Source organism: Pseudochaenichthys georgianus, chromosome 3, assembly GCF_902827115.2.
Source record: "Pseudochaenichthys georgianus chromosome 3, fPseGeo1.2, whole genome shotgun sequence".
NCBI lineage: Eukaryota > Metazoa > Chordata > Actinopteri > Perciformes > Channichthyidae > Pseudochaenichthys > Pseudochaenichthys georgianus.
In genome coordinates, this window is record NC_047505.1 from 16529388 (window position 1) to 16553233 (window position 23846).

Sequence of the window (23846 nt, forward strand, 5' to 3'; positions counted from 1 at the left end):
ACTTAGATTTCAACAATCAAAATTAATAGAACTTAATTAAAAAAGGCATTTAATAACACATTATCAACCATATTCTCCTTGTGATAATGGACTATTAGATTAATTGACAGTTGTTTTGTTTAGTTTGCCAAAATTGCTCCAGTTTTCAGTAATTTCAAACATGGATTTAGCTATATTTAATCCTTATGCCTTATGAGGGGCATAAGGACATTGTTTACCATTTTGCGACACCGCTGTCAAGTACAGTCACGGTGAAGCAGATTGGAGTTGTTGACTGTTAACCAAACGTTTTTTTTTTAATATACTTTGATATGCTTTTTCCAACCTTTAGCTACTTTTTCCAACCTTTAACTATACCTTTTCAACCTTTGAACTAGGTTTTCAAGTTTTTCAGGCTTTAAAGATACTAATTAATTATTGGTTGAAATGATTAATGCATAATAAAAAAATAAACAGTAGGTTTGGAATGAGCACTACAAATAAGTAAATATACTGTGACAAACAGTTTTAATCAAGAAGGCCTACTTATCAATTTGGTAAAATATAACTGCGGTCAAGCCAGCCTCCACTCGGGAAAACCTGGTCAAGCCATCCCGCACGTGATATTGCGGTGCACAAATATCCTATGCATTACGGTAGAGTCCTGGAATAACTGCCTTCAAAATAAAAGCGCTTACTCGGTCAATAACAAATACATCTAAATAACATAAACATATTAAATTAAGAAATATGTACTTTATAATGTGATCAATAATTATTTAAAACAAACTACGTATAACTACCACATTATAAATGAGTGAATGTAAAACTTAAGGAGTTTCCAAATAAAAGACCATTGAAATCTCTATTGTATGAGCTATCATCCCTGTTTTTAGATAAGAATAAAACAAAAACTCTCCAGTATCAAAGACTCATTTCACTCCAGGGTGATAGCAGGACACCCCATCTAGTCACTCAGAAGAAATCAGGACATTCTGATGTAGAGTTTCAAAATAAAAGTCCTTTGAAGTCTCATATATGAGCTATCATCCCTCTGTTTTTAGATAAGAATAAAACAAAAACTGTCCAGTATCAAATACTCATTTCACAGCAGGGTGATAATACAATGGTATACATCAGTGTGACGGCCATCGCCTCCCCGGTCCTGTTGAGTCCGTTTTGCTGTTACATGTGTACATTTGCTGTGTGGTTGCCCTAACATCATTGGCCACCATTTCCTGGTCTGACTCCGAAGACTCTGATTGGAGAACGCCGGATAAGATAAGACTTTATTCATCCCGAAGGAAATTGTTGTGCAAGAGTAACAAAATACAATAAACACAGCAGCAAAACTGTACACTAAAAGTGCAGCAAAAAGAGCAATTAAATATCCACAGCAACATGAAACGTAGAAACATAGATGGTCACACAATCAATGCAATCATTATTAGCAGTATTTAGTAGTTAGTAGTGCAAAAATTAAAACGTAGTGGCAGTTACGTAATTGCACGTTATCATAGCATTATTAATAATATAATATTGCACATAGTTATATATAGCAGCAAGTATATTACAATGATGTTAATTATATTGATATGTATATTGCACATAGTGTTGGTGTGGAAGTTCTCAGTGCCCTTTACTTAGGGGTGAAGAGTTAAAGAGTTTGATTGCCACTGGGAGGAAAGACCTCCTGTGGCGCTGTGTGGTGGTTATCGGTGATATCAGCCTGTGGCTGAAAGTGCTCCGGTAGGAAACCAGCGTGGCATGCAGGGGGTGAGACCCGTTGTCCAGAATGCCGAGGAGTTTCCTCAGCATTCTCCCCTCCGACACCACTGCCAACGACTCCTGATCCACTCCCAGGACAGAGCCTGTTCTCCTGATGAGCTTGTTGAGTCTGTTGGCATCAGCTGTCTTCACCCCGCTGCCCCAACACACTACAGCAAAGAAGATCACACTGGAGACCACCGAGTCATAAAACCGAATCTGAAAACAATTGAAAGAAACTCTTGTGATGGTTGTTTTATTAGTATTTTTATTTACATAAACATTTCAGGGTTTGTTCAGGGTGCTGGGCCTCCCAAAAATAACATTAACAGACAGAACATGAAGATGAGAAAGGGAGTCATCATTTCTTCTCAGGGGCTGCGTCGCCAGCCTCCAGTTTGGGTGCCTCCTCTTTGGGCTCTCTGTATGCCGGGAACGTCTCCCAGGGCGTGTTCAGGTCAAACTTCCTGAACTCCTGCGACAGCTCCACTGGCTCCGCCACCACACGCTTCAGCTCATCGTCATAACGCACCTGCAGAGGGAAACAACGCAACACATTAAAGAGGCAAAGTTGTCGCATTTTTTTTATTGCATCTAAAAGAAATTTGTCATGCTCATGGATGGTGCATTTCAAGGACTAAAAACTTCAAAAACTCTTAGTGGAAAATATGAAAACAATACTGCATGAGAAGCTTTTCAAGTGGCGACTTCCTCATTAAATGATGAATTTTAAAAACAGGAATGTGAAGGGTACATCGTCTGAAAGAGAGAATTAAACTAGAGGAGTTTGGGTACCGTGTTGAAATGAATAATTCATTCTTTAAAAAGGGAAATGTATTCAGGAAGTATTTAGGCCACGAGTTGTTCCTTCTCAGCACAAACTCGAAAGGCTTTTCACAGCTTGTGGGAAACTTGAAATAATTATCAAGAGCTGAATGGAAGAAAAAAATGATGAAAGGATCCAGCCGTTTGGGCACGGTCTACAACATTTATAAATAGAGATGTCCCGATCCGATCACGTGATCGGGGCCGATCACGTGATTTTCAAAAGATCGGAATCGGGAGAAAAGAATCGGGGATTCATTTATTTAAAAATATATATATTTTATTTAATGTTACAAAACAAAAATGACCATGTTCACGTCTTAAAGTCATCCTGAGGCCTTAGTTTAGGTTTAAAATTACACAACATCATGTATGTGTTGCTTTCTTTGGGCTTGTTTTCATAGACCTGGTTGCTTATTTCTCTGAAATCTGGCAACAGAGTGGGCGCAGTGTCTAATAGTAGCAGTAAGCTAACGAGAGGCTACGTTTAGCTGGTGACTCGGGAGTCGGGACAGAGAAAATGTCAGCAGTTTGGAAGTATTATAAAATTGAAAGCGAAGGCAGTGTAACAGCCAGATGCAATGTTTGCAAGGCAGAGGTTCCGCGTGGTGGAAAGAACAGAGCTACGTTCAACACGACCAATCTAATACGCTACCTGAGAAACAAACACCAACAACAACACGACGAGTACACAGCGGCCACTCCGGTAACGGCACTGAAATAACCGACACTTTCAGAGACTTTTAAAAGGAAAGAGAAACGGCCCCAGAACAGTGAAAAGGCCAAACAATAACAGCCAAGATAGCTGAATTCATCGCGTTGGATGACCAGCCGTTATCCGTTACCTTTTTTTCCTCTTAATGCATTGCATAAAGATCGGAAAAAATCGGTATCGGCAAAATCAAATGATCGGAATCGGATCGGGAGATCCCTATTTATAAATGAGCCGCACATTAAATAGGCTGTATGAGAGAGGCGTATTGTGCTTTTTGGGGGTTTTCCTTTCCTGTAGTGTTTTATATATGTTAGTGTGCATGTAAATTGTCTGCAAAGGATAAAATCCCAAAGTTCTCTCCAGAGTGAGTTCCTCTCACCTTTTTCAACGTTAAAGCATGTAAACATGTCACAGTAGAACCTTAAAACACAAATATGAAAGCTGAAAAGTGTGTTTCTTGCAGGACTCACCTCTACGTATCCGGAGAGAGGGAAGTCCTTCCTGAAGGGGTGACCCTCGAAGCCATAGTCTGTCAAAATACGCCTCAGGTCTGGGTGGTTGGCAAAGAACACGCCATACATGTCCCATACCTGCAGAAAAATAAACATATACATTTAGCAGGTTTGTCCATGAGTAAAATAAACGCTGTAATGACCCCTGAGATTGTGACTCACCTCCCTCTCATACCAGTTGGCAGCCATGTGGACTGAGACTGCAGAGTCCACCGGCGATAACTCATCGCTGTACGTCTTAATGCGGATACGAGAGTTGAAGCGCAGCGACAGCAGGTTGTACACAATCTGAAAACGAGCACACAGGCACACATTCTCACTATGAAAACATTTGGAAAGTTTGTTTAGAAGGATCGATACTCGACTAACAGGACAGCTCCTGCCCCCCATTAAAATATTCATTTCATTAATATTAGGGCTGTCAACAATAGAACATGTGTTTGGCAACTTGGTATTAATATTACACATGTTAAATATCACTATTTATAGTGACAAATGCAAAGCCGCAATATTACAGTTGAATCTTCAAACACACCACACATTTTTCTTAACATTCTTTGATAGGGCACTCTTTTCATTCTACAACTCACCATTAAGGCATGTCTCTAGGTGTGTGAGTGCGTGCACGTTTGCTGATAGCTACCTCAAAGCGGTTCTGCCTTGACGGTACATCGACAGCCGTCAGGTCGATCATGTTCCTGAACTGGGCGTTGGTGTGGTCCCTCAGGAAGGTCAGCACCGGGATCACCCCATCGGGATGGATCATTACATCCAGCTCATTGAAACAGGTCATCTACACAAACAAACGCATTACGCTACCTGCACCTTTTTGAAATTGGATTATAGACATTTCAATTATACGGGAATACAATTAAAAAAGCTTTATTTAAAAAAACAGAGTTCAGTAGTAAGGGGTCCAATTAGGTGTTTTTCTTTTTTATAACACCATATATTTCTTCTACATTGTGCACCACGCCTTTATGGCTAAATCTGGCACATGTTCATATTTATCAAAGTACTTAAAAAATACAATTACTAATGCAAACTGTACCAAGTCGGACTGACCTGCCTGTTTTAACTATTTGCACATCTGTTGTCATGTGGAATGTGTTCAAATACAATAATAATAGATTTATTTTGTAAGCACTTTTACAGGTGCTCAAAGTCGCTTTACATCGATAGTGAAAAGAAAAGAACAAATAAATATAGTCAGACCAAATCTAAAAGGGAGGGCATATTATTTTCATGGGAGTGCACACAAAACCGTCACGTGCAGCGGGCCTGCAGCACAATATATATCAAACAGCAAGGCCAACAGCATTGCGTAAAGACGAACATTTATCGCAAATACATACACAAATAAAGGGCAACATAGCAACCACTTTGAAACATTGTGTGCGTGGCAGCACAAACACTGGTGAATCACGAGCAAGGCACACTGGTTACGGATGGCAGCTTCCTCATCGCTGCACTCGGAGAGAAATAGTAGAGACGGAGACGATGAACTGTTTAGCCCGCCTTGGGAGTGGTTTATTTTCCTATGCACTGCCTGACTCGGACATGCTGTGGAGTGAATCGTGGTCACCTCTGAGAGGGAGTTGGTTGACGGCTAAAAAAAAGCTATAATATCAACGACAGCTGACACGTAATAACGGCTCCGTGCAGCTGATCTGCACCAAAGTACTCATTTGTTTATTTGTTTCCTCGCCTATATCTGTCTCTCTCTCCACACACTCTCACATGAAATGTGTTCTTTTGATGCGGCATGCCGTAGCAGTCCTTTATCAGTCTGTAATGCGTGTTTCCAGTCGCAAAAACCTTTGACAGTAAAAGCCGCATCAGATGAAGACGTATTGACTTTAAACTGTCTACAGGGGAAACAAAAGGCTTTTAACGAATATTCAAGCCATGGTCTGTTGTTGTACCGTGCAGCGGCAAAAGTGCGCTTCTTTCCTGAAAACAATCTGCCTGAATAACGATCCAGTTTCACCTGGTTGGGTTTATTAACCCCAAGATCATCTGGGGCTGTTGCTCTTTGAGCGATTGCTGGCCCAATAGTACTGTTGATGTGCTGCAAGGTAGCGTCTGTAGTGGAGGCACCGGCACGGAGGAGGAGGATGCTGGCGGGTGTGGTACAGGGTGTGGCAACGCAGGTGGTGATGGTAGGGGCACAAGGAGCTGTGCCTCGGAGGACAGCGTTGGTGGCGGCCGCCTTGATGAGTCAAGGCTTGGGCTCGCTAACTCAGCCCCGGGGTTTGCCGAGGTCAAGCTTGTGACATTAAGCATTAAGGCGTGCTGCTGCAACGGCAGGTGCAGGGTCGCCAGCAGCTGCATCGGCTGCAGTTCTACATCGTAGCATACAAGTTCACAGTTTATTTATAATTAAAAAAATAAAATATATATATTTTTTTATTTTTATAAATAAAAAAACGTGTTTATTGGGGGAGGGCAGGAATGTCAAATGGGAGGGCCCTCCCACGGCGCCGGGCATGAATATAATTGTAGTAATCAAGCAATATAACAACAATACAAATACAAAAAGCCTTCCATTTACATCTTGGTCTGTTCCAATATTAGGATGCACATTACAATGCTCAGCACAGTCAGTACGATGAACACTGATCCTCATATGAACTGACCTCGACCTGCTGGACATATTTGGGCATCATCTCAGCCACAAACTCCCCAAACGCTGCCAGCTGGCCACTGTTAGCCACAGCATCCTTGGGCCTGATGGTGGCTGCATGATGGAGAGAGGAGACAATAGTTTAGTAAGGACTGAACAATGTGTCCTTCTCATGGTCATTATTGACATAGCAACAGAGGGAATAGTGTAGATTTGGAGTTGAGTTTGAGTAAAATAACTACTCTCACTGAATATGTGATGACCAGCTGCAACATTAAAGTAATGAACACATTTATGCATAAATAATTATGACATAGTAATAATTATAAAATGACATGTGCTTTCTCTTGACCTTGCTTGAGATCAGATATGGCATAGGAAGCTTCAACAAGAGTATAGGCTACTTGTGCTTCTTTCTCACCAGCTGCTGTTGATCTCTCTGTGTGTGTGTGTGTGTGTGTGTGTGTGTGTGTGTGTGTGTGTGTGTGTGTGTGTGTGTGTGTGTGTGTGTGTGTGTGTGTGTGTGTGTGTGGTGTGTGTGTGTGTGTGTGTGTGGTGTGTGTGTGTGTGTGTGTGTGTGTGTGTGTGTGTGTGTGTGTGTGTGTGTGTGTGTGTGTGTGTGTGTGTGTGTGTGTGTGTGTGTGTGTGTGTGTGTTTAAAACTTGTATTCTGTATTGTTTGGGTGAGCTGAAGATTCTGTTTTATTCTATTTTAGATAATTGTTTTTAAAACTACCAAAACGACAATTCTCAATTGAAGGACATTCACATTGAATCTCCAAAACACACATGGTTCTTAAATAAGCCATCATTTCGGTACTAGTTAAGCACACTTTGATGCAAATACTTGTAGTCAGGTAACTTGTTCCACCGCTGGTTTCCTGATTCATCAGTTGGTTAGTGTGTACTCACGGCTGGTGTCGGAGCTCTGCAGCCTGGTCTGCTGCTGGAGGAGACATGCAGTCCTTGCAACTTAGAAAAATATGTCAAAAAAAACATTAAGTATACACAACTAAAAACCGAACGTATAACTGCAGAGGAACTGAAACAAGAATACTACAAAATGCATCAAATCCTCCTCCATCTACTCATAACCCTTGTGTATGACCGTTAATGTTGCCATAATAAACCAATCTGCCTTTAAAAACAGTACCTGTTATTCAATTATGTGCATGCTAACGTTAGCATTAGCTAGCTCGAAGGTCATCCCTGACACATTTGACGCTTGCAAAAAAAACCGTGCTGTTTTCAGCGGCATGGAAGGACATACATACATATACAGACCACTGCTGCAAACAGAGTGTACGAAATAAAATGAGTTTCAAATCAACTTACGGTTGTAACTCCTTCCAAGACCTCCGCGGACAAACCGCACCAGCGACGCTGCCATGTTTGTTCTACACACAACCGTGTTTCTTCGGGCAGAGTCGCGACTGTTAGCGGGATGTCGCCTCCTGATGGACCGGAAGAGAACTGTTGTCTGCTGTCGAAAGCCAACAGTGCCATAAACTCCACTATTTTCACACTTGTTTTTGTTAAATTCCCGTTTTTCTCTAGGGTGTTTACTATCAATGCTCGCCGACGTTATACACCAACCAGAGTTAGGACAAAGTTAATTCAGCTGCATTTTTTAGGTGTTAATGTGGGAGCACTGTGTAGAGCTGCTAGCACCACAGTAAAAGGGATTTGAGTTCGCAGGCTATAGGTAAACTATTTGTATCGAAAAAGGAAAATAATAAACAAACATTAAGAAAAGAAGAAATGAAAACAGGTAAAGTAACATAAATAAAAGGGATGTGAACAAAAATATGAATGAGTTCCCATTATTTAACATAGGCCTACAATACTTTTTTAAACCCAAAAACACATCAGATAGCTATAGTTGAGTAAGTAAAACAAGAATCCCATCTAAATAATAAGCTATATAAAAGTATGCTCCCAATACTCAAGAACGAAGTGGGCCGATTGGGATACGTCCCGAACAACACGTTCTCACTCCCATCCCGTCATATATTGACCGACGGTCAGGGCCCCTCCCCGTCGCTATATTACGTACAGGGTACCCCTTGCCCGTCAGGCTTCTACGGGCAGGGCGTCCCATAGACCTTCATTGCGGACAGCGGACCCCTTGACCGTCAGGCTTCTACGGGCAGGGCGTCCCATAGACCTTCATAATGCCTATTTTAAGGTTCATTTGGCCATTAAAATGCGTTATGATGTCATTTTATGCGAGTAATGAGTTTTTATTTCTGATTATTTGTGCAGTACATGTACATGATGTTTAGTTTGCTAGTTATGACGAAGATTACTTCATGAATGTGTACACATTCATGGTTGCTAAGGTGGTTGTTATGGATGCTGCAACAGCTCCCAGACAACGTGATCAACAACAATGGCGGTCCTTCGTGTTATTCTCGGTGGAAAATGCCTATTTTAAGGTTCATTTGGCCATTAAAATGCGTTTTGATGTCATTTTATGCGAGTAATGAGTTTTTATTTCTGATTATTTGTGCAGTACATGTACATGATGTTTAGTTTGCTAGTTATGACGAAGATTACTTCATGAATGTGTACACATGGTTGCTAACGTTTTTTTGGTGGAAATGTGTTTTTCACAGCAAAGTCACCCTCTGTACTTGGACTTATTGGGAGAATTTAAAGGCAAGAACATCCCAAATATTCATTTAGGTCTTTATTTTAGACCTTTAGTGTTGCCGTCTGTGAGGAAAATACATGGGGCTCAGAGCCTCGTATTTTTAAAATCTTTTTTTCCTTCTAATTTGTTATTCTTTTCAAAATAACACATTGTTATTTACTCACCAATAACACACAATTATCCTTGCTTTTATTTATTGGTTTAATTCCATAATCTCGGTCTTTTTTGGCGTTCGTCAGGAACTGAATTTCAAAATAAAAATAACCGGAAACAGACGTAGGCCTATAAGGGACATTTCGAGCATCATTGCGATTGTCAACATTTTTGAGTTTAGGATGGCCGAAGACACTACACTACCCATAATCCCCAGCTATCGTTTAGGACTACAGTCCCCGTGATGACTCTTCAAGGTCTGGGATTGGATGTTGGAGTGGCAGTGCGCCAAGGTTACGCCGAGCGTCAAACAGCTGTTTGAAATGGAACGAAACCACACCAGACCAGACTATCCAAAACTGGAATCGAACACCCCCCCAGAACTACACACTACACTATTGTGTTTCGCAAAATGTTCTATGGGACGTCTCTACTGAACGTTTTCGTTTTTCCCACAATTAGAAGTTGCGAGTGCTATTAAACACATTGGTGTTATCAAATGTAAAACATATAATTAATAAATGGGTGAAAATCGCTGTCCATAATGCGCAGCATCAATATATAGCATTAATATATACCCACATGACAGCTCATTGATACTTTGTAATTCTACTCCACTACAATTCAGAGGTTAACCTGGTATTTTTACTCCACTACACTTATTTGAGTTACTTTGCAGATTCTGATTAATGATGTGAAATATAAACAACCCTTAAATCAGACTTTAGTTACACCTGAGTAAAATTCAGGGAAGGTGATTGTCAAGTGCCAACAATCAGGAGAGATATTTGATAGTTGGTGCTTGAGAAGACTAAACATGTATCTGCAATTGACATTAATGGAAACGAGTAATAAAGTATATTAATTACTCGTTATTCTCTACTAATAGTTAATTAAAGACTGTATAGTATGGCTATTTTGCACATCCCTTTCAAGATTTCAAGATTTTAAAGGTTTATTGACATATCATATACACAACTATGGTGTAGTTATGCAATGAATGAAAAACTTGGGTCACAGGTTCCTCAACAGTGCATTACAAGACATCTATCAATATGTGTGTACCACCACCATTAAACTGTCATATTCTGCACATTTCTTATTCTATCTACATACATAAGAGTATAATCCATATGTATAATATCAGTTAAAATAAGTGCTTCAACATAGTTAACATAGCAGGAAAGCAATATATTAGATGTTAAGTACTTTGTCAGGCTTAATATTTATCTGTAGATAGATACCCCCAAAGTTTTTTTCTTATTTAAAAGAAGACCTTAATCTGTTATTTAATGTTTAAATAAAGGTTAATTCGTTTTTCTGTTTTGCACCTCCTCCTATTCATATCGTTGTACATCATGCACTAAACTGTTTTATTGTAGAGATCTCTTATAGTATCTTCTTGATTTTTTATATTCTATATTTCTATCACAGACCTTCTACTTTCCCCCTATGAAAGTATGTACTCTTAATATTTTTTTAATCAAATATAACACATAAAAACAATAATTCAATAACATGCTTTAACCACTAGGCGGTGCACACAAGGTACACAAAGCCATAATAACTTTGTATTATTAGTGTAGTACAACATCTGAAGATGTGTAGTTTTATTCATGCTTTCACATAATTTTACAGCATATTGCTATACTATTTCAGACTCAGTATTTACATTCAAAATTCAATCCAATTAAAATCAGTAATATCTTTAAAAACTACAAGTCCTTTCATATCAGCTGTGCACCGTTATGGTGTAAATATAACCTATCTATGAATTATATCAAATGTAAAAGTCAGCCGAATTAGTATTGATACTGCAAGGAGACGTATTGTGTGAAGAGAAATTGAAGATGTTTTTTAATTGTTGATAAATGTATGATCCACGTCAAGTATTCAGTTTCGGCGGCATTTCTTCAGTTTTTCCAAAGGTCTTCTCATCAGGGCTCTATAAATATAGAACTACGGCAGATCTGTAATATGTAATGCAGCCGAACCGTGTATTACAATGCCGTTATGTGATGACTTTCAAAGAGAAAAGCAAGAGCACTCGGAATTAAGTATTATTTTTATTCTTTTAAAATGTTTTCCGGATTTCATATAATATAAACACCAAATCCCAGCATGCATTGCGGCTAAAACATCCAATCAGCGTAGCTAAGGATCTTGGGTAATCGCTCGAAATGCCTACGTCTGTTTCCGGTTATTTTTATTTTGAAATTCAGTTCCTGACGAACGCCAAAAAAGACCGAGATTATGGAATTAAACCAATAAATAAAAGCAAGGATAATTGTGCGTTATTGGTGAGTAAATAACAGTGTGTTATTTTGAAAAGAATAACAAATTAGAAGGAAAAAAAGATTTTAAAAATACGAGGCTCTGAGCCCCATGTATTTTCCTCACAGACGGCAACACTAAAGGTCTAAAATAAAGACCTAAATGAATATTTGGGATGTTCTTGCCTTTAGATTCTCCCAATAAGTCCAAGTACAGAGGGTGACTTTGCTGTGAAAAAACACATTTCCACCACAAAACGTTAGCAACCATGTGTACACATTCATGAAGTAATCTTCGTCATAACTAGCAAACTAAACATCATGTACATGTACTGCACAAATAATCAGAAATAAAAACTCATTACTCGCATAAAATGACATCAAAGCGCATTTTAATGGCCAAATGAACCTTAAAATAGGCATTTTCCACCGAGAATAACACGAAGGTCAGCCATCGTTGTTGATCACGTGGTCTATGAAGGTCTATGGGACGCCCTGCCCGTAGAAGCCTGACGGTCAAGGGGTCCGCTGTCCGCAATGAAGGTCTATGGGACGCCCTGCCCGTAGAAGCCTGACGGGCAAGGGGTACCCTGTACGTAATATAGCGACGGGGAGGGGCCCTGACCGTCCGTCAATATGTGACGGGATGGGAGTGAGAATGTGTTGTCCCGAACGACCCGTCCACTACTCAAGAATATTTTTTCAGTTATTAGGCGCATTCACACTGCGGTACTTTTCCCACAATAGGCCGCAAGGTGAACCTCAAAAAGTCCTTTAGAAAAGAAATCCCGCTCCACAGAAGTGGAACTACATAATCTTTAGTTCATAAAAAAGAACGAGTCATGCTTATCCACCAAAAAAAAGTTTGTCGCTAAAATTCCTGTCAATTCTTCTTGGCACGTAATTATTGGCTGAACTAGTCCCTTCAAAGCGTAATAATATCTTGGTCAAAAGTAGTGCCACGGTTCGTCACGTGATCGTGCTACACCAGTTGGGTAGCTGCATATTGTCAACAGAAGTGAAAGATGGCCGCCTACATGGTTACGCTAAACCAGACCAAATGGATTCTGAACAGTGCTGTATGCTTGTTTTATGTCATGTTTTGTCATATGTCTTAATACATCACTAAGTCCGAGGTATTTGCGTTATATACGCGGTATTTGTGAGAGGTTTTACTATCTGGGAACAGAGTTGACCATCGAATCAACATTGGCTAGCAGCGTTTATCAGCCAACTCCAGCTACAACAACATTCCTGGACTACCATGTTCGCATCGCTAGGTTCATTGGCTGAGCTCGTGGATTATTCCATTAGACTGAGGACTTTTTGTCTGTTGTTATTGTTACCCTGTACACGTTAAATGCACTCTTAAAATAAACATGACTTGATTTCATACATAGCTGCGTCCAGCGCCATATAGACTGAGAGTTACGACATCTCCGTTCACTCCAATGGACCACTTTTTTACAGCAATGGCGGATCGTGGAGCCTTTCAATCGTTCCCCGGAAGTTAGCGCCAAGGCTATAGCAGAGCTGTAGAGTTGCAGCATAATAGACCGTTCATGACAGACTTTTAAAGGTAAGAAGAAGTTTAAAGATTTATATTGCGGATATTATCAGTACATCTGATTCAAATTAACATGTGTATTAAAGGATGTCAGTGGATTATCCCTAAATTAGTAGATTTAGGGAACGTTTACAGATAACAGATTAAGCTAGGATACCGAAGCAAATTAGCAACACACGTTGAACAGCCTTTTAATTGTACATTCCGTTCTCTTAATTTAATTTCGTCCAACATTGTTGAATTAGAGAAGAGGGGCTTCTAAACGGGATTGTATGCGAGGGTGGAGGGAGTTAAATATTAGATAAATATAACTTTGGTGCGTGTAAGAGTGAGTGTTTTTAGCAGAGCCATATTGTGTCCTTGTGATTATGTTGATTATTACCTGTCTGTATAATGTTGCAGCTCAGCTGATTTTGGATTGATGGCAAAGGGAGAGGGACTTAAGTGATAGTGAAAACACAAGGTAAGTTTAATACTACTGTTTTATATAAGTAAGCATACTAAACATGTATTCTATCACTGTATTATATAAGTAATCTTGTTAGTAACCTACTGTATGGCAGGTGGAGGGGCAGTGATGTTACAGGTGGAGGAGCAAAACTGCAAGACTGCAAACTCACAAGACAGAGAAATCAAAGTTTGTTCTCCAGAGAAGAGGTTGATTTCACTTCAATTTTTTTATTTCATATTTTCTAAAGATGTGGAAATGGCACAAAAAAAAACTTGAGAGCTGTAACCAAGACAACTGTAACAACATGAGTAGAGAGCCCCCAAGGTTTTTCAAGTCCCTCTCTTACTCCATTTTGCCAACCCAAACGTCCAGGTACATGACGGGACACCTTGCTTGTTTTTGTTGTTTGAGCACCTCTGGCTGGGTGCTGGCAGGTGGAGGGCAGTGATCCCTTCCCTTCTTCCCTCAATCTTTGAGACTAATAGAAGACATGGCACTGTACATTTTCGAACGTTTAAAATATTATACCACTTAAAAATAAGAAATATTACTTTTGTTACTAAGAGTTCATACTTATTATACCTGTGTCACCTTTCACACTATAGCTGTTGTAGAGGCTAAGCCAACGCTTTAAGCCTCTGAGGATCCGCTTGGTGGGTGTAATTGATGCACACAAGTTTGCTGCCGAATAAAGGTCAGAAACAAAGTTTCCAGTTTGAAACAGACCATTTATTTCCATTTTACTGGTTTCCATTTACTTGCTTCTTTCCATATTCACCACACGATATTACCGTTTACACAATACCTTTGCTTTGCTTGTAATCCCGTGTTTGTGTGTGTGTGTTCTCTGTGTGTGTTCTCCGTGTGTGTTCCTTGTGTGTGTGGTAAAAAACTGCATGGGCCTTCTGGCGGAACCTCTCCCCAACACACATAGGTTCCTACCTTTATACCCACAGTTAATTGGCTCCTACAGCTGTGATCATGAGCTATAGGCTTTGTAGATACAGGTCCCGGAGTGAATCGTGGTGCAGAGGCCCTTCTCTTTTTGACCACAGGGCGATGCACGAAGATGGTGGGTATAGCCTCTGCTCTCAGCCTAGTCTTGCCCTTTTTTGTCTTGACAAACTGGTCTGCATCAAAATGTGCCTGCGGAGTGACTTGAGGTTACTTCACACACAGAACAACTCAGTTTTGTTTGCCCACATACATATTCCATAGTGGTTGAATACACAGTATTAGGAAACACTTTATACTTACTGGACATGTTATACTCATTACATACTGTATATAAAATATGACCAAGAATGTGAGACAACTTTATAGAAATTCATATCACATCTGTTACTGATGCCATTTGTCATACTTTGTTGAACTCACAAATAATAAAGTTCCATAACTTCAGTTGGGAACAAAGACCACACCTTATCTCCCCAAGGCAATTTCCCATCCAATAGGTGTGCTATATAGGTGTGAATAACACTTTCTCCTGTCTGTTACTCCCTCTTTCAGCACAAGAACCAGAGGGGGATTCAATGGAGCCTGAATACCTGCACTGAGACCCTCACCCTGCACCCTGAGTCTCAACTCTCAGTGTTTTTCAAGCCTTTCCCTGTTTTTTTGTATTAAACAAAACATTAAACTTTCCCAATGGTGTGGTTTTCGTTTTGTGAAAAAGTGCAAATGCAGTGTTTGTATATAATTACCTCACATATTTTTTTGCTGTTGGTCGTGAAATTGCTCCTGCTGACTTGAGCCAGCCATTTTTTCCTCCGCTCTGTGTCAGTGGGGAAGCCGTACATTCGTACTCCATTCTCGGAGCGATTTGAGCATCCCCAGGCAGCACAGCAAACCATGGTGGCGACTAGGAGGCAGCACAGAAAACCAGGACAACACGGGGGAAAAGGCACCGACAAACTGCATGATATGCTATTCAATGTTTATTGAATTCCATGTATTTGCAATGGATGTTCCTAAAACAACACATTTAACATCATCATCATCATCATCATCATCATCATCATCATCATCATCATCATCATCATGCTGCTGCTAGTCCTTTGATAGTCACCTGTCGGTCTCCTGTCCTTTCTGAAAGCCATAAAGATGACATTAGTCATTTAGATAACTTGTGTCCTCAATTACCATGGGATTACTGAAACTACCATGAATTTAAGAAAATGGTAGAAATTAATCTAATCTGAATTTTAAAGCATTACTTTAGATCCCCTCCCTCTAAATGTATCAATAAACATTATAAAGTGATGCTCCTGACTACCATACGATTTTAAGAAGATAATATTGGTTTTAAAGAATTCAAAGCTATAAATAAACAGCAAGAGGCTCTTTAACCAAGGCACTGTTAGCCTAACGTGTAAACTAGTTGTTCACACTAATCCTAATATTATCACTTAATATTAGCAAATTCTATTTTATTTTTTAAAACATATTGATGCAAATACATACACATATCGATTTGTTGTATAAATATTACAAATCAATACCTTTATTCACTAATAATTACCAAAAATCGTAGTTCTATCTCCTGTTATCAATGCATTCACATTGCCCGCCATGAACTTCCGGGGAACGATCCTCGTCTACATGAACCACGTGACGATAACCGTTTTTGGACTTCCGTTGTCGTAACTCTTCTATCTATATGGCGCTGGCTGCGTCCAAGAAGAAGGTTAACTTGTTACGTTAAGTAATTTGGATCAATAAAATGCAGGACTTATACCAATGACCATTGATTCATTTATCTACTCATTCATCATATAATAATTTGATGAATTACATTATTATTATTATAGATATATATAGATTATTATTATAGATATATATATTATATTATTATTATTATAGATTATTATTATAGATATATATAGATTATTATTATAGATATATATAATATATATATATATATATATAGATTATTATTATAGATATATATAATATATATATATTTATTATTATTATAGATATATATAGATTATTATTATAGATATATATAATATATATATAGATTATTATTATAGATATATATAATATATATATATTATTATTATTATTATTATAGATATATATATATTATATTATTATTATTATTATTATTATTGTAATATGATAATATTGTATTTGTAACTTCAAAATCAATGCCACTGTCATGGAGGGTGTACAGTCTGTTGATGTTGTTGAAGACCTGCAGTGTGATATTGGTAAAATAATCAACCTTTTCGTGCTTCACAGACGTAATATGCATGTAACAATGTTTGTGTGTTGATAATTTTGACTTTTTGAGACTTTCTGGTGCGTTTTCCTCGTCCCCGCTACTCGATGAAATCATGGGGGTCGCCATTTTTTCCAAATCTGTTTGTTGATACCGGTATATGCAGCTACCCAATTGGTGTAGCACGATCACGTGACGGACCGTGGCACTACTTTTGACCAAGATATTATTACGCTTCGAAGGGACTAGTTCAGCCAATAATTACGTGCCTAGAAGAATTGACAGGAATTTTAGCGACAAAGTTTGTTTTGGTGGATAAGCATGACTCGTTCTTTTTTATGAACTAAAGATTGTGTACTTCCACTTCTGTGGAGCGGGATGAAACGATAACAGGGTTCACCTGATGGCCTACAAAGGTTCATATGAACTAAGTACAGATCGCGTTCACACCGGAAAAAGTCCCTGGGGGTGGATTAGGCAAATGAAGCCGCTGACGTCACTTCTTCTTCTTCTGCTTTGGGCTTACTGGCAGGCCGCAAACCACTTCACGGCGTATACTGCCGCCCAAAGTCCCCGGCTGGAAGTCCCCGGAGTTTGGGACTGGCTTCAGTAGAAGCTGAAGACTTCCGAGTAAATCGCCAGAACGCCGACACCTCCTCATCTCCACCGCTCCCATGTTTTATTTTGTGTTGCCATAAGTTAGTCTCTCTGCATTTCTGCGCTGGGCTAATGCTAATAATGCTAATGCGAGGATAATAAAATGGCGGCTTCACAAAACTTTTTGGGAGTTTTACGGGGCGTGGTTTGCAATCCGCCCAGCCAATCAGAAATATAGCTCTTTTCTCACAAAAGAGCCGCTCGAAAGTCCCTGACTTGGTAAAAGGTTCGCATGAACTAATTTTAGTACCGGCTCTTTTTGGTGTGAACGCGATCATGAACTAAGTTTGCATGAACCTTTGTGGGAAAAGTACCGCAGTGTGAATGCGCCTATTGAGTCAATGGCCCTTTCTCATTTCATCAAATCCCCCTCCTCGACTCCTCGGTCCTCCGGTAGTTACCCGGAAATGAATTTCAGCGCGCCATGTTGAAGGACATCTCATTTCTCTAAATGCACTTCGAGGACCGAGGATCGAGCGTCGAGGAAGCTCTCTGGAGGAGCTATAACTGAGGATACACTGATGGGTCCTCCACGGTCCTCCACGGTCCTCCACGGCTCCTTCGTGAATGCATTTCCGGCAACAGAGATGTTTCAAAGAGTCGTGACGGGTCGTGACGCACGGCCGGACTTATCTCAGCCAATGACAGCTCTGCATCTTATATATACAGTCTATGCTCTGCATGCATCCCCTGGATATTATTTTATTAACTGCTTTCATCGCTACACGATGTTTACAGTGAGAACAGCTGTGAGGTCCATGCAGAAAGCAGAGCAGTGTGCATAATATATATCATTCAGTATAACAGGCCTATTCTCTTTATTTGCTTAAAGGTCATGCTTTTCCGGTTATTACCCGTCCCCTTGTGTGTTATGAAGGTTTTTATGCATGTAAACGGTGTGCAGAGTCAAAACCCTCAAAGTACACCGAGTAAAACTCTAACACAGAAAATACCTCCCCAAAACGCCTCGTTGGAGATACGTCACTGTCCATTTGATTATTCCGGGTACATCATGATGTCATGTCGTCCCCGGAACTAAATGGACCAATCCGTGGAGCCGTTACGTTACGTCCGCGGAGCCGTTACGTTAAGCCCCCGCTGATTGGTCCAAATTGACCAATCCACGGACTTCCTCACACACTCAGTGCATGCAGCTCTGCTGATTTCTCCTCCCTGGCTGCAGGCTGATAACACAGTTGGGATCGCAGCGAAATTCTCTCTGCAGACCCATTCTCACAGCGTTTATCAACCTTCTTCTTACTCAATATCAAGCCACAATTATTGTTTTTACTTCGGCTGTGACTTTGTGTGTGCTCAGGGTGAGTTTGGCTGTGTTTCGCTGTGTATCGCTAAACAAGGAAATCCTACCTCCACGGAGCTTAGCGCGATTCACAACGTCCCGACTGGTCCCGACCAATCGGAGCACACTGGGCTCACAGGGAGGGGGGGGGGGGGGGGGGGGGGGGGCAAGAGCTGCAATGAGCCGTTTAGTGGAGAGAGTGAATACACATACTTTACAGAGATGCTGTATGCGAAACCAATGTGAGTTTGGAAAATTGCACAGTATAAATCTATTCTAGTAGACCTCAACAATGGAATTATGATCAGTGGAAATGGCCATGACATGTGACCTTTAAGTTTAGTAGATATCTACAAACAAAGAGTCGATATTTTTCTAAAACCATTTAGTTCTTCACATAATAAAATACACAACGGCTGTAGCCTGTTTTCGGAGCTGTATGTGCGTGTGTGTGGTGTAGGTGTGTGTGGTATAGTGTGTGCGTAGATGCAGCGGACACAGGGCCGCCCCTGGCCAACTTGGGGCCCCAAGCGACATTGTGAGATGAGGCCCTCCCCCAACCGACAGGAGTGAAAAAAAATTAAATATAATTCCAGTTTATTATTATTATCAACACAGTTACTTTTTTATACAGTGAGGTAAATGGTAAATGTGCATGTATGTCGTTCAGTTTACAGGTGAATACATCTGCATTTCCTGCCAAATACTAGCCTCAAAAAGATTACAATATAATTAATGCAAATAAACTACTTCTACTAATAATCATAATCATAATAAATTCAATAATATAAATACTATGTTATTTTATTATAATATTGTAATATAGTCAAGACAAAACATGACAAAACTGATATTTCTTAAATCTGTATTCTAGTTCCCTCTGTCAGAAATGTATCAACAACTACACACACATTTCTCTCAGTATTTCTCCGTGTTGTGGTTGACATGATGATGACTGTTAGGAGTTAAGGGGAGAGGCTGAGCATCACCATGAAATGTGCAAATTGACATAAAAATGAATAAAAGGGGGAAAAATGCTCCATGTTTTTTAGGCTGTAAACTTTAACTGTTATGTAAGCCAACTAGACAGCCAGTTTATCACTCTTCCTCCTGTACATTAGCAGATAAAAGGCATCACATACTTGAATGAATAAAGAATGCTGGAAATAACTGCATCTCCATTAGCTAACAAGTCCTCCAACTCATACGACCAAATGGGTCGATTGTTCAAGCCCTTATTACGACCAAATATGTCATTTGTTCAAGCGCTTAATACGATCTATAATTACGTTTTAAAGTTGTCAGCCTCTAGTGCAGTGTTTCTCAAACTTTTTCATACTAAGGACCACTTAACCAATAAAAAAACACTCGCGGACCACCTAACTCCAAAAATATCCAAAAACACATCGTTTTTCTAGAACAGATTGCAAATCGCCTGCAAATGGTACAAACGAGTGGCAACATGTGGGATGAAGGTGTTGCGCTGGGCTATATCATGCAATCAAACTTAAACTTAAGCTCACTTCATTGTGGAGATATTCCCGCGAGAGTGCGGAAAACTTTTATTTATTTATTTATATAAAATGTGAAATGTTAACAATATACTCACGGACCACTACGGGGCGCTCACGGACCACCAGTGGTCCGCGGACCACACTTTGAGAATCACTGTAGTGCTCCCGTTGAATGCAAATGTTACAGAGGGTTGTTTATTCACAAATAACCCTCTCTGTAAAATCCAAAATTGTAGGATAGTTTGGCCATTAAAACGCTTTATGATTAGATTTCTAGCGAGAAGTATATATTGTACTTTTAGTATCCACGTCCAGTCGATATGTAGGATCTATAGTTTGATAGATATTACGAAGATGATTTGAGGTTTCGTCAGGAGAACGTGTATATGCGGCAAGCTTTCCATGTAAAGTTACGGGTTGAAAACAGTATTTCCGGTCTCGACGTTTTCATAATAAAACCAATGATCAAATGATTTAACAGTGATATCTGCAGTACTCATCCACTAAAAAACATCAGTTTATCCTAGTTAATTATACGCCATTTATTGGTTTAAATTGTGTACAATGCTTTTGTGTTTTTCCCATAGGTTTTTCTCTTTCGATTCTGAGAGACACATTTCTTTTTTCAGAGGTTTTGATAGGCTAAAATCACGCCGCAATGCACGTCGGGATATGGTGTTTATGTGATATGAAATCGGAAAACATTTTTAAAAAATAAAATAATACTTTATTCCGAGTGTTCTTGCTTTTCTCTTTGAAAGTCATCACATAACGGCATTGTAATACACGGTTCAGCTGCATTAAATATTACATATCTGCCGTAGATATTTATTTAAAGAGCCCTGATCAGAAGACCTTTTGACAAACTGGAAGAGATGCCGCCAAAACTGAATACGTGACGTGGACCATAAATATATCAACAATTAAACAACATCTTCCATTTCTTTTCACACAATACGTCTCCTTGCAGTATCAACACTAATTCGGCTGACTTTTATATTTGATCCAATTAGTAGATAGTCTGTATTTACACCATAAAGGTGCACAGCTGATAGAAAGGGACTTTGTTGTAGTTTTTAAAGATATTACTGATTTTCTGAACTACCTTTCCAACTCCTCATGCAGTTGACTGTTACTGGTCTATACAAGTTCATGGTACAATGCATAAGCTTCACATCAGAGACTGAAACTGTATTTTCCTTTACGTTCTGTTTTAATTTCACAATAAAGTGAATAGTCATATTATGTTTGATATTATTATGTTTTATTAACTAGACCACTTAACTGGTTTTTTAACCCGCACCTCCTAGTGGTTAAAGCACGTTATTGAATTTAGTTGTTGAATAAGTTATATTTGATGAAAACATTTAAATATTAAGAGTAGCCTACATACAAAATAGGGGTCAATGATAGAAATATAGAATAGAAAATATCAAGAAGATACTGTAGTGATCTCTACAATAAAACAGTTTAGTGCAGGACGTCCAAAGATATTAACAGGAGGATGTGCAAAACAGACAAACTGATAGGGCTGAATTTTACTCAGGTGTAACTAAAGTCTGATGTAAGGGTTGTTTATATTTCACATCATTAATCAGAATCTGCAAAGTAACACAAATAAATGTAGTAGAGTAAAAATACCAGGTTAACCTCTGAATTGTAGTGGAGTAGAACAAAGTAGTATATGCTGCTGTTACAAAAACAACATCAATTAACAACAGGAGGGGTCACCAGCTGCTAAATAAAGCTCTTCTGACCTTTGCTGTCATGTGGGTATATTAATGCTGCCCATTATGGAGACAAGCAATTTTCACCCATGTATTAATTATAGGTTTTAAATTTGACAACACCAATGTGTTTTGTATCCCCTAAACCTCCAGGGATGTATACAGTTTAATACTGGCAACTTCTAATTGTGGGAAATACGAAAACGTCTTTTAAAACTACAATTCCCAGTAGAGACGTGCCATAGAACATGTTGCGAAACACAGAATATCCAGCATGTGTAATTATGGGGGGGAGGGCCGGGCTGGACCCGTCCAAGTCCAGTTTTGTCTGGCGTGGTTCCATTCCATTTCAAAGAGCTGTTTGACACTCGGCGTAACCTTGTCGCACTGCCACTCCAACATCCAATCACAGAGCTTGAGGGATAATCACGGGGTTTGTAAAGCAAGGCGGATGTTGTAGTCCCAAACGATAGCTGGGGATTCTGGGTAGTGTAGTGTCTTCGGAAACTCTGTAGTGTCTAAACTCCGAAAAAAACCATTTGTTTCTCTGAATCGAAGGTTAAAAACACAAAAGCATTGTACACAATTTAAACCAATCAATATTGTGTAATTAACAAGGATAAACTGATGTTTTTTAGTGGATGAGTAATGGAGATATCACTGTGTAATCATTTGACAGTGTGGGGAATACTTCCGGTTTTATTATGAAAACTTCGAGACCGGAAATACTGTTTTCACCCACGCTAACTTTACATGGAATTTGCCCCATATACAGTACACGTTCTCCTGGCGAAACCTCAAATCATCTTCGTATATCTATCAAACTGTAGATCCTACACATCCACTGGACGTAGATTATAAAAGTACAATATACACTTCTCGCTAGAAATCTAATAAAAAAGCATTTTAATGGCCAAACTATTCCACAATTTAGGATTTTCCAGAGAGGGTTATTTGCAGAGTTGGGTGTAACGCGTTACAAAGTAACGCGTTACTGTAATAATATTACTTTGTCGGTAACGGAGTAGTGTAACGCGTTACTTTTATAATTCAGTAATCACACTACAGTTACTAACATTGCACCGACACGCGTTACTTCGTTACTTTCTAAAATCAGTCATAATCAAACCTCAACAAACACCTGCAAAGAACACATGCTAAGGTGAAGCTAACGCACATAGCTGTTGTTTATTTATATCACACACGTAGTCTGTTCTTCTTCTCTGTTTTCCGGTTGTTGCCTGTTTTGAATGACGAATACACACTACCGCCGCCTACTGGTAAGGAGAGTTATTGCCACTCACGCATGCGCAGTTCGTACGTGCTCGGCTGAAGTCTTTGCGGTGTGCTCCAGTCTGGCTCCAGTGCAACACATGGCCAACACGCAGGAGAACACGCTGACGCAACAGCGTGAGCAGAGATAGACTGCGCAAAATATACAGATAGCAGGAGACAGAGGACAGCCATGGTCAAATAGGAAAACATTCAGGAGCTATCTGGATCAGTCTTATGCGACAATGGAAACTGAACTAAAGAGAACATTTGAAACTATATCCAGTCTCTGATAGTCTTACGTTATTATGAAAGTGCTCTGTTTGATTCTGAAATTGTATATATTTATATAAATATATACGTGTGTGTGTCCCCGCATCTGTGGCCTGTTGTTGTCTCATTATACCGCACTGTGAATGAATCAAAGTAAATATATAAGTCCATCAGACAGAGGGCTGCTGTGCGTCCTGTCATCATTAATGGACGTCTCTTTAAAATGACCGCTCAGAGGAGAGGAGTTCTCATTTCTCTAACCGCCTGCTGCTTCCCCTCCTCTCTCCTCGGCTCCTCCACTCGCATCTCCTGTGGGCGGGACTAAGTATTGAGGATAGGAGTCGAGGAGGAGAG

The 23846-nt window shown here is 39.6% G+C and overlaps 1 protein-coding gene across 1 annotated transcript; it reads right to left on the reverse strand.

The window, feature by feature from the left end:
- Nucleotides 1-1994: 1994 nt before the first annotated feature.
- ndufs3 (NADH:ubiquinone oxidoreductase core subunit S3) lies at nt 1995-7869 on the reverse strand. Its single transcript, XM_034077797.2, has 7 exons — nt 7759-7869; nt 7336-7395; nt 6438-6538; nt 4442-4591; nt 3961-4086; nt 3757-3876; nt 1995-2278 (listed from the first exon to the last, which is right to left on the reverse strand). Exons 1-7 carry the CDS (start codon nt 7811-7813, stop codon nt 2108-2110), a joined length of 783 nt encoding a protein of 260 aa, XP_033933688.1. The 5' UTR covers nt 7814-7869; the 3' UTR covers nt 1995-2107.
- Between the last annotated feature and the right edge of the window lie 15977 nt (nt 7870-23846).